The sequence below is a fragment of the Lipophrys pholis genome, assembly GCF_963383615.2.
Source record: "Lipophrys pholis genome assembly, chromosome: 11".
Lineage (NCBI taxonomy): Eukaryota > Metazoa > Chordata > Actinopteri > Blenniiformes > Blenniidae > Lipophrys > Lipophrys pholis.
This window is the reverse complement of record NC_137631.1, coordinates 438057-450556: the sequence shown is the minus strand read 5'-3', so window position 1 is coordinate 450556 and position 12500 is coordinate 438057. Positions and strand designations below refer to the sequence as shown.

Below are 12500 nucleotides of genomic sequence, written 5' to 3'. Positions count from 1 at the left end.
GGGGGGTTCGGGGGGGGGGGCTGGCGTTCGGACCTCGAGGAACCAGACCTCCGGCTGCGTTGCCGGCGCGGTGACAGACCCGACGGCAAACAGTGACGGGCAGGCGACACATTCCTGTAGGCTGCACGGGGGCGGGGCTTAATGGAGAGACAATAATCTGCCCCGCCCCCATCATGGACGATGCTCGAAAGACGGAATAATCCAGAACGGATTCACGTCTTCTGGTTTATATTTCTGAGTGAAGACGACCAGATTACTTTTTAAACTGCTCATTTTACTTTGTTGTTTCATTTAAAAATGAACAATAAATTAAAAATCCTAAAATAATTAAAGAAAACATAAAGTCAGAATATCAAATATAACGGACGGAATTAAAAAATAAATAAATAAATAAATAAATATGTAGATTTAATTAGGTAAATAGAAAAAATATGAAGATTGATTTAAAATGTACGGAGAATTTATGAAGAGAAAAATTTTAAAAATATATTTAATGAATATTTCCTCCAAAAAAAAAAAAAGGGATTCTTTATTAATTCTTAGGAATTAAATGTATAAATTCAAAAATGAAAGATGAATTTGTAAAAATTCTAAACTAAGTCCAATATGCAAAAAATAATTCTATAACAAGTTTTTTAATGTCAAATTATACATTACATACCATTTGTGACCACTAGGTGTCACTGTATGACCACAGAAAGCTGCTACAGTACCACAGGAAAACCTCCATTTATAGAGCGCAAGAAAAAGAAGAACAATCAGTCGAATTGAAAGTAGAAATAGAAAACAGAAGGAGTCAGGGTGAGAAACTGAGCAGGAATTCTGCGTCACGACGGACGGAGGCGTTTAGCCGCCGAACGCCTCGTCTCCTTTTGACTTTAAATGTCGAAAGCTTCACGGTTAAAGTTTCTATCATCGTCAGTGTCCAGAGAAAGGGTTAGGGTTCAACTCAACCAGCAAAATGTCCAGAATAAACCAATAGAAAGCTCGACTTTCTATTTCATCTTGTTTCTTGATATTGTGACAATTTAAAAAACTAAACTTGAATAAAACCAGTTTCAGTCTCAGCAGAATATCTGGGCGCTTCAGGCCGGCGACTAACCGCCACAGCGATGGACTGTAATGACCCTGTTTAACCGGGTTAATGTCGATGGCGTGGACTTTGTGCTCGTCAGGAGCCATTAAACTTCTCCATTAGCTGCTTCTGACCTCCGGTTTCCGACGCCCGCGGCCACGACAGCGACCCGACGGCGACCCGACGGCGACCCGACGCCTCTTTTCCCACTTTCCTACAAAGTGAAGCGTCTGTACGTGACGGAGCGCCGGGGAGTGAAACCAAACGTTTCACGCTTCGCCTGCACCACTAATGATTTACTCTTTATCACCATTTCTATTGAAAAGACGAGCAGGTAACGCCACCGGGTTTCCACGACTCCAGACGAAGGAACCGCAGCGTCGGTCTGAGTGGATCTGGGCTGAAACACGAGTTTCCACTGATCATGTGATCTGGAGTCGAGCTTCTGCAGGTTTATGGAGCAGAACTGGGCCGTGGACGACGTGTTGGACACCAGAATCCAGCAGAACAAACCCGTGGACCGCTAACGTCGCTAACTTGCTAGCTCGCTATCGACTAAATGGACCGATATGAGAAGCTTAGCATAGCGCCACCTCTGGCTACTCTGTGGATCCACAGCAGGACCGAGACAAAAGTCCAGTCAAACACTTGAAGCTGCATTTTGACCAAAAGTAGAGGATGTTTTTATAAATACTATATTCCCTGGACTATCAGTCACACCAATATAAAAATACATCATGAAGACGAACAAACAAACATAAGAACTTTTATTCTCCATGTCCAGATGGTTCTGGTCCAGCAGCTGCTTTTCCAGAATCTTCAGTGAATTTCTGGCTCTTGTGTTCTTCACCTTCAATTAGCCTCGGAAGCGTTACTGCAGCGTTCTGTTGTCCTACAGTGACATCTAGTGGTTCCCAACAGCATGCGCCTTTACATTTTAATACCTAATTCACTAGTAACATCAGTAACATGAGCAGCCAAACTACTGACAAAGTGATGACTTATATTCTGGGAAATACTGTAAAATGTATATTGAATTATTCCATAATGAGACAAATATTCTAATAAATATAAAGTTATTACTTTATGAGTCGGTACATACGCCGATGATGTGATGACAAATTTCCAAAAATACTTTAAAGTGAAGGGTCACATGAGGTCAGACGTTCAAATAGGAGAGGGACGTGATATTTATTACAATTAACCTTTTCAAATTGTCCAATCAGCAATCAGGAGTAATACGGGAGAAAAGTACTGTGGTAGTACAAAGTACAAAGAAATCACCGCCGGAAAAACTAATGTCATAAGCCATTAGTTTTATTTTGTTTTATTTCCTCACAAGTAAAATAAAGAAATTATTCTACAAATTAATGCTGTCGAAAAAAATACCTTCATTTAGTTAATTGACTTGAAACTTTAATTCATTAAAAAATGTAACGTAATTAACGCCGCTTTGTTTACTTGGTTTTTTCCTCCCTTCCCAGAGCAGCAGCATGAGCAGCGTCTCTGCGTGCAGCCCCGTGACTCTAGAGCAGCACCGTGACTCCAGAGCAACACTGTGACTCCAGAGCAGCACCGTGACTCCAGAGCAACACTGACTCCAGAGCAACTCTGTGACCCACTGACTCTAGAGCAGCACCGTGACTCCAGAGCAACACTGACTCCAGAGCAGCACTGTGACTCCAGAGCAGCACCGTGACTCCAGAGCAACACTGACTCCAGAGCAACTATGTGACCCACTGACTCTAGAGCAGCACCGTGACTCCAGAGCAGCACTGTGACCCACTGTGACTCCAGAGCAGCACCACGACTCCAGAGCAGCACCGTGACTCCAGAGCAGCACAGTGACTCCAGAGCAGCACCGTGACTACAGAGCAACACTGTGACCCACTGTGACTCCAGAGCAGCACCGTGACTCCAGAGCAGCACCGTGACCCACTGTGAATCCAGAGCAGCACTGTGACTCCAGAGCAGCACTGTGAATCCAGAGCAGCACAGTACCCAGTGGATTTTTATTGAGTCATAAAGTTTCACTTTAAAAAGTTTCCTGACAGCAGATTGAGAAAGTAAAAGTCATTAGTTTTACTTTGAAAAGCTGAATTTAACGACCACAGAAGTAATTCTGCAGCAAAACAGCAGGTTGCCATGTTGGCTGACCAGGAGCCTCCAAACTGCAAAAGCTGGAGGAAAAACTGCTAAAATCTTGATTCGGTGTATATATATATATATATATATATATATATATATTACAGTATATTATCGTCACTTTGTTCAGGTAATAAGTTACAACTTGTTTGTGGGAATATTCAAATTGTCAAAGTGGTGGAGCTGCACTCTAACAAACCCAGATGATGTTTATTCATTTAGGTTTTGATTATTTTGCTGATCTTAGAATCAGTTTCACACAGAACTAGAAGGACGTTATAAAAAGAGTCTTTTAATATAAATATAGTCTCTGTGTTCTGAGTCCCTCAATAAATCTCCATTACAAGCTTCAGTAGGAAAACTGTGATTAATCACAATTAATTAGTTAATGTTGTTAATCAGCTGACAGCACTAATAATAATATAAACAATGGAGAGCAGATATCAGTTAAACTTTTGATTTAGTTTTATATGTTGGGAAAAAAACTGATAACTAAGCAAATGATACGGCACTGCTAGTTAATTCACTGGTTTAAACTAGTTACTGAGGATTAAAGGAAAAGATCTGGACCCATTTGAAGACTTTTTCTTTTAAAGAATTCTGCAATTTGTGAATTTTTGATCCTTCAAAACAAAACGACGCTGCTAAACGACATCATGATGGAAACACACACACACACACACACACACACACACACACACACACACACACACACACACACACACACACACACACACACACACACACACACACACACACACACACACACACACACACACACACACACACACACACACACACACACACACACACACACACACACACACCTTTGTTTACACTAATCAAAGCTCTGTGAGGCTCAGATTATTCAAACCCTTCATCTCCTACTCAGTTCATTGGTGTGTGTGTGTGTGTGTGTGTGTGTGTGTGTGTGTGTGTGTGTGTGTGTGTGTGTGTGTGTGTGTGTGTGTGTGTGTGTGTGTGTGTGTGTGTTCAGTGGACTCAGTCTCGTGGTGCGTTCAGGAGCAGCTGGGAAATGGGAATCTTCTAAAGTCAGAGGTGGGAGAAATAATAAGGAACAATAGTCAAAGTGGGAACTTTGAGCTACGAGAGGCGAACGCTGTGGCGCCGCACGACAGAATGTAAGAAACAATATTTAACGACAATCTGGAATAAAACTAATTTCATCTAACCACACATTAGCAGGCATCGTTAGCCTCGCCTGCTAATTCACCAGCTGTTAAAAAAAGGAAAACGTCATCAGGAGCAGCGGCGGTAGGTCATAGTAGCTCATGCAAAACTGGGAAGTGGGAGTGTTCCAATTTCCAAGTAGAGCCACTACATTAGAAAGCTGTCAAACTGGGAACTTCCCATTGGGAACTAGGAAAAGTTTAATTGGCAGACTTTATTAGCCCAGCGTAGTTTAACAATGGGAATATAAGTCAACAAGTGGTATTCATGTAATTTAAAATTTGGTTTTTTCTCAGTTGTTCCCGGATCTGAGAAAAATAAAGAGTAAAAAACTTCCTCTGCTGGTTTATGTGAACATTTAAACTTTACATTCCTTTATGAGTGTCCTGCTTCAGTCGTTCATGTTTGCACTTCAATACACATTAGTAGTTACAAGTAGAGCAACTACTCAGTAAGTTTACTGACTTGGTAATATTTGATCCCACAGAAAACTGGTAAACTTTGTAAAAGACTCCAGAACGAGTGAACTCGGTCTGGAGTCTTTTGCAGACAGAAATTAGTGTGAATTTAAAGAGAAAACGGAGTTTTTAGCGGATTTGGAAGTTTTTCCTGTTAAAACAAAGAAGCAAAGCAGTATTTGGTAGGATTTGTAGGATTCGAAGTGTTTTGCATGAAGTTTGAAGGTAAAGTTGTATGAAGTGTTTGTGGAGTTTCACCTTCAGATTTCTGCCAACATGCAAGCTGCGACACGCAACATATTTCCTCCAGAGGACTGAAGCGTCTTTAGGGAGGAAACACGCTTCAGCCCGGAGGACCTGAATGCCCCCCGCGGTGCCCCCCACCGGGAGCTGTCAGCGGGCTGCAGCCCGGCCACGGCCGTCTAATCCCGGCCTTTCAATCCCCGCGGTCCCGCTGACCAACTCACCCTCCAGCGTCACCTCCTTGCCCGCCTTCTTCAGCGCCTGCACCGCCAGGTCGTGCGTCGCCTCGCGGAGGTCGTTGCCGTTGACCGACAGGATGGCGTCCCCCACCCGGAGCGCGCGGCTCTGGTCGGCGGCCAGCCCCGGGAAGATCTTGGAGATGAGGATGGGCATGCGGTTCTCCCGCCCCCCCTTGATGCTGATGCCCAGACCCCCGGACTCCTGCTTCACCACCCGCACTTTGCGCACCGCCTCGGAGGAGCCGTCCAGGCTGACCGGCAACTCGCCCTGCCGGGAGCCGCAGCTGGAGCGCGGGCTGCCGAACTCACAGTTCGTGCCGTTCTTCGGGTTCTTCCCGGGGCTGTTGGGACCGTCGTACTGGCCGCGGCCGGAGCTGCCGCTGCGCCCCCGGCCGCCGTGGGGCTGCTCCTGACCCGAGGACGGAGCGCGGCTCCCGGGACTCGCTCCCGGCTCGTTTCCGTTCGACAAGCCGTTCCGCAGGCCCGCCGGGGAGCCGCTGTAGTCCCAGTGGTTGGCCCCCGCTCCGCTCGCCTCCGCCTCGGCCGTCAAAGTGAGCGTTTCCCGGGTGAGCTCGGCGGCCACCCGGATCCAGCGGTCCCGGAGCAGCAGGTCCAGCTGGCCGTTCTTGTCCGCTCGGGTCCAGACCGCCATGCTGGCGGCGTGAAGAGGTTCCGAGGCTCCGGGGTGAAGAGGCTCCGAGGCTCCGGGGTGAAGAGGTTCCGAGGTGAAGAGGCTCCGAGGCTCCGGGGTGAAGAGGTTCCGAGGCTCCGGGGTGAAGAGGTTCCGAGGCTCCGGGGTGAAGAGGTTCCGAGGCTCCGAGGCTCCGAGGCTCCGAGGTTCCGAGGTTCCGATGCGGCCGCGATTCACTCTGAACTCATCTAAACTTTTTCCGCTTTTTCACTCGAGCCACGACTCCAAGGCAGCGCTGCCCCGCGCCGACACACCCACTCCCGCCAGGGCCGCGGGTGGAGAGGGGGGAGAACCGGAGGGAGTCCCAAAAAAAATAAAAAAAATAATAGGTGGAAGAACCGAAAAGAACAAGCGGCTGCGACGGGCCAGCCGCTCCGCGCCCGCTGGAGAGTTCAGCCGCTAAAGTCGCCCAGTTCCAGCGCAAAGCCAAAAGCAATACCACGGAGGGACTTCCTGTCCGGGCCTTCAAAATAACACAGTTCAAACAAAACCTTATACAACATGATACACAGCAGTTGAAATAAAAAAAATAAACAATATTCAAGGATATTTATAGCATTGTGATCAGAAAACTGTATGATAGATTAAAAAAGAAAACTTTTGAAATGTAACATTTTTTCCGTTTTAACAGTTTGGACACCTTCTCCTAATTAGATGTGAAAAACCTGCAGACTCCCTGCGGTTCTCCAGCCTTCTGACGGCAGGTTGTCCTAAACTCACCGCGACATATTAAAACTGCAACTGCTTCTTTTTAATACTTTTATTTTTTACAAAATCTTGTTTTATTTTTTGTTTAGTTTTTTTTTTAACTTACTCTATCTTGCAATGATTGTATTAGTACTACTGTTTTCATTGTTATTATTATTATTAGTTATTTTGTTATCATTACTGCTCTGGTTAATTGAACAATATTTTGTGTTTTTTCTTGTTTAAATGAATAACATGCTGTCTGATGGCCTGGGGGGTTTGTGTCTGTGGGTTGTATTTTCTTTGTGCATAAAAACAACAAAATCTGTTAAAAAAAAATACAGTAAGAATTTAACAGAAATATCAGTTGGATAGAAACTAGAAAACTTAAAAAAATTGAAATACCTTTCTGAGTCACAATAACAAATGCATTTGCTACTTTTATATATTATCAATTTATATTATTCATTGAAAATTTTCCATTTTATTGCAGTAAAAACAAAGAATAATATTAAAGACAAATTTGATTTGATCTGCTGGGTGTCGCTCTGTTGAGGTCGTGGGTTCAAATCCACTCCTTTATTGTGAAGAGGTGTCTTCTCATCTTCCGATTTGACGTAAAATGATGGCAGCTTGTTTTTGGAGCGCTGTTGTGGGCGTGGCTAAAAGGAAGCGGATGACAGGCCGAAGCATCCAATGGAGACACGGCTTGTTGGCCAATTAATTATTCATGAGGAGGAGTCTCCTTGGCCCCGCCCACCGGGACGGAACCTATTTAAGAGCACGAGTCCGGCAGAAAAGCGCCGAAAGTGACGAAACTTAAATTATTTAAAAAGCAGCAGTTTACAAAAAGTGTGTGAAGTTAAAGGCAATAAAAGAAACAATAATATCTGTTATATCATAAAACGTTCCATCTTAAAAAGTATCTTTGTGTGATTTTACACACACACACACACACACACACACACACACACACACACACACACACACACACACACACACACACACACACACACACACACACACGATAGAAAAGTTGCATAAACGTTGAATGAAGTGTATCCTCATCTCTTTATTCATCAGGCTTGATCTGTGCGGGAGATATTTTGGGGACCCCCCCCCCCCCCCCCCCCCCCCCCCCCCCCGGACCTCCAGCAGAGTTCCACTCCGGTTATTGACCGGTGAGTGTTTGTTGTTTCCCACCAGCAGAGTCACATCTGTGGGCAAAGTTCACCTCCATTAACTTTGAATGAAGGAGCTCAGCTGCTGCAGACACACACATCCAAACATCGAACAATAAAAACTCAGACCTCAATGAAACGACAAATCCTATTTATAATCTTGAATTTTCAGATAAACTTTGAAATCCTTCAAACATGTTTTCATTCTATTAAGATCTTTTATTTTCTTATCTGACAGAAATGAAGGCAAATTCCAGTTTAATCCCAGACGAGCTTTATATTTCCTTGATGGTTCCCTTCAGGAGGTGATGAAGGTGATGAAGGTGAAGAAGGTGAAGAAGGTGATGAAGGTGAAGAAGGTGATGAAGGTGAAGAAGGTGAAGAAGGTGATGAAGGTGAAGAAGGTGATGAAGGTGAAGAAGGTGAAGAAGGTGATGAAGGTGAAGAAGGTGAAGAAGGTGATGAAGGTGAAGAAGGTGAAGAAGGTGATGAAGGTGATGAAGGTGAAGAAGGTGATGAAGGTGAAGAAGGTGAAGAAGGTGAAGAAGGTGAAGAAGGTGAAGAAGGTGATGAAGGCCACACTTGAACATTTTTTGGGATGATTAAAAATATCTAACCTCCTCTATATCCTCCACGGACAGAACTTTATATGCAGGTGATCGTCTGATTTGAACCTTTTTTTTCCAGGTGCATAACTTGATATTTCACTAAAAAGCAATGAAAATGAACTGAACCTGGAGGACTGGTTCCTCTGGGACACCAGGACCTGAACAAACAGTCTCCTCTCAGATTTAGGCTGCAAATCAATTAAAAAACCGGCAGGATTAACTTAGTGTATTTTAAATAGAGAGGACCCAGAGTTGATCCTTGAGGAACTCCAAAAACAGTTTGACGATACTAAGATCTCCTAAATCCTGGACCACATGAATGAAGGTCCAGAGCCAGAGCTGCTTACGCTGGAATTAAACAAGCAAGCCAGGATTAAAAATGTCTCCGATCTCAGGAGGTCCACCAACATGTTTATGATTCTAAGATTTAATCTCTCCTATAGATTACAGGACTGAAATATAAAATCTGGTTTATTTGAACAAGAGACTCAGATTCATGTCAACAAACCCGGATTATTAAGTTGGAAAGAAGAAAGTACAGAGGACCCACTTTCAAACCCTGAGGAACTCCAAACCTATTTTCTTATTTTCAAGTCTTTTTAACATGATTTAATCTTTTTTATTTTTACAGTGTTTAGGATTTTTAATTAAAACATGAGAAATGTGAAAGCGGTGCTCTTGTACAGTTTGGAAACCTGAAGGTTGACGAGGGATCAGAGCAGAAATATATAATCTAATATATAGTAGCAGGAGTTCATCAGCAAGAACCCGAGGAGCAAGAATCTGTAATGAGGATCTTTGGAAACAAACGACAGCGCGAGGTTGGATTTGGAGTACGAAGGAGGTCAGAGGGACTGGAGGTGGAACCACAGGGGAGGAGAAAGACGAGAGTCCATGAGGTACCTCTCTCATCCACTTCCTATGGGACATTTTCTCATAAGCAGTGAGTTGTTAACATCTCACCATCTCATGGATCGGTCCTTGATGATGACAAATCATCCCTGAAGGTTTCATGAAATTCAGGTGAGAAGTTTTTGTGTAAAATTGGTGAAATAAATACAAACCAATAAATACACGCAGACGAAAACAGAACCGGTCCAACTTCCACCAGCGGAGGAACCAACCGAGAGAATTCCTAGCAGGTCCCACCGACGGGAAGAACTCTCGGAGGCAGAGCTTCTCTGGCCGTTACATTTTATTGCAGTTGATTTTTTTTTATACTTTGTGTTTACAAAACCAGAGCAGATTGCAAGCGTCCATCCGTCCCTCTGTAGGAGTGGACGAGGCGGTCAGTGTCCCCCGTCCCCCCCAGTACATTCACAGTGTCCTCCCGCCATCCAGTCAGACCCGGCCTTCACAGGCTGGAAGGAGGCGGAGTTAGTGCAGCCACTCCTTTCCTCACACCGTCCCTGGTGAAGCCATGAGTCTTCGTCTTCTACGTCTGAGTCTCTAAAGGGACATTCCTGACCTGGACAAGGCCGCCACCCACAGCTAAAAGGCTAATGCTAACATCTGCAACCCGCCACCGTCTGAACCCTGCAACAGAGAGTGTGTGTGAGTGTGTGTGTGTGTGTGTGTGTGTGTGTGTGTGTGTGGAGACTAAACGAGACCCTACGAAGCTCCAGAAAGTCTTAATGTTGCTTTTGTAAGTTTATTATGCTAACTGATAGCATAGCTGATCAGAGATCACCAACTCCAAGAATGTCATTAGAAACTTTTTAAAAGCTTGAATCTGAATTTGTGTCGATTGATTTGCTGATCAGCCAGTTTGAGAGTAAAAGATCCTGCTGACCCACGGAGGAGACGGTGAAACATGGACAGAACAGACAAGCAGGATTAAAGACTCACAACGGGAGACAGAAGCTATATCTGCACGATGCAACAAGCAGCTGGAATCCTGACAAAAGACAGAAAAATGAACTGGAAACGATCAAGATTTTATAAATTCAAGTTGAGAAGCACCAGACCAGGAAACACTAAAAGACCTCCTAAAGAGAGTCTTTAAAAGTCCCATTGGGGGGGGGGGGGGGGGCAGTCCACCTGTGTTTGGCATCACTGTGCTGTTTTAGCCAATCAGAGACCAGGACGGAGGTCCAGGTTCTTTCTTATAGGCTGAAAGAAGAAAAGGTTTGGAACCCCTGCTTTAAAAGACCATCTAAAGCAGGGGTGTCCAACCCCGGTCCTGGAGGACTCCTGTCCTGGAGGACCCCTGTCCTGGAGGACCCCTGTCCTGGAGGACCCCTGTCCTGGAGGTTGTAGCTCCTCCCTGCTTCAGCTTACCTGAATCTAATGATGATGTCATCACCAAGGTTGTGAAAAGCCCAATAACGAGCCCCTCATTACAGTCAGGTGTGTTGGAACTGGGAGGAGCTAAACCTGCAGGACGCCGGCCCTCCAGGACCGAGGTTGGACACCCCTGGTCTAAAGTCTCCTGAAAGAAGTGGAGATGAACCTCAAGGGTCTTTAAAATCCAAGAGCCTAAATTTGAATAAATATTAGAGGGCACTTGAAGAAACCTAAAAGAATGTTTGAAGACACATTAAACACCCGACTGGACTCTTGAAGATCCGCTGAAGAACTGATGGAGCCTTAAAGAACAATTATAAGACTGTGGTAGAACATATACTGAAAGAAATAACAAAGGGCCCTTAAAGAATGCTTGAAAACCCCTTAAAGTACTTTAAAAAAGAATCCCTTAAAGACCACATGAAGAACTGGTAAAGGACCCTTAAATGTTAATATATATTTGAAGAAATGTTTAAGGGCCTTTAAAGTCCCTTGAAAAAGATCGTTAAATGTCTCGAAAGAACTGTGAATGGCACACTTAAGGACTTAAGACCCCTTAGGGACCAGTGACAGACCTGATGAGGGACCCTTAAAGATCTAAAGACCCTTAAAGATTCTTAACAGACTCTTGACATGAACACATATTTGAGGAAATATGTCGTCCATTCACCCCCTGGTGGCGCCCCCTGCTGTGGCGAGCGTGTGCACAGTGTGATCAGTGTCGGTTAGTTTGCTCAGTGGTTCAGGCGGTGGGCTGTTCCGGTGCGGTGCGGCCGCGGCGAGCAGGATGGCGATGAGGCGTGAAGCAGGTGCTGCTGATGGAGGGGGGCCTGAGGAGCAGAGGGAAGGTGGGCGTCACTCTGTGGAAGTGGGCAGGGGTCTGGGTGGGCGTCGGGGTCGAGGTGGGCCTGCCGCTGCAGCGTGGGTCTCTGAACGGCGGCGGCGGCGGCGGCTCTGGCCTCCCTCTTGGGCGTGTTGTTGAGGATGTCCAGGCTGCGGCGGCTGGACGAGATCACGTCGGCCACGAACTTGGTGCACTCAGCACAGACGTCACGCAGCGAGCAGCCGTGAGCGTAGAGGTGAGGAAACTCCTCCTCCACCGAGCGTCGGGACAGACTGCGCAGAGACCTGTAGGGAAACACCACAACGTTCCTCACTGGTAACCATGGCAACGCATCCACCACAACGGTCCTCACCGGTAACCATGGCAACCCATCCACCACAACGTTCCTCACCGGTAACCATGGCAACGCATCCACCACAACGTTCCTCACCGGTAACCATGGCAACCCATCCACCACAACGGTTCCTCACCGGTAACCATGGCAACGCATCCACCACAACGGTCCTCACCGGTAACCATGGCAACGCATCCACCACAACGGTTCCTCACCGGTAACCATGGCAACCCATCCACCACAACGGTCCTCACCGGTAACCATGGCAATGCATCCACCACAACGGTTCCTCACCGGTAACCATGGCAACCCATCCACCACAACGTTCCTCACCGGTAACCATGGCAACCCATCCACCACAACGTTCCTCACCGGTAACCATGGCAACCCATCCACCACAACGGTTCAACATTCGTCTTTTTTGTTTCACAAAAGTTTCACGTTTAAACTTGAACGATTTGAAAATGATTTCGATGGAAAAGGAAGAAACACTGAAAACACTCCAGTTTTCATGTCGG

General features: G+C 45.6%; 2 protein-coding genes across 2 annotated transcripts in view; both read right to left on the bottom strand.

Moving 5' to 3' along the window:
- Positions 1-6446, bottom strand: part of sntb2 (syntrophin, beta 2) — a 27440-nt gene extending 20994 nt beyond the window's left edge. The window contains exon 1 of the mRNA XM_080475256.1: positions 5337-6446. Within this exon, the coding sequence (XP_080331382.1) occupies positions 5337-6003 (667 nt within the window). The 5' untranslated portion in view covers positions 6004-6446. The remainder of the gene's footprint in view (positions 1-5336) is intronic.
- Positions 6447-11538: 5092 nt separating this feature from the next.
- spire2 (spire-type actin nucleation factor 2) overlaps positions 11539-12500 on the bottom strand; it is a gene marked incomplete at both ends in the record, with an annotated part of 35400 nt that continues 34438 nt past the window's right edge. The window contains 1 exon segment of the mRNA XM_080474749.1: positions 11539-11932. Within this exon segment, the coding sequence (XP_080330875.1) occupies positions 11539-11932 (394 nt within the window).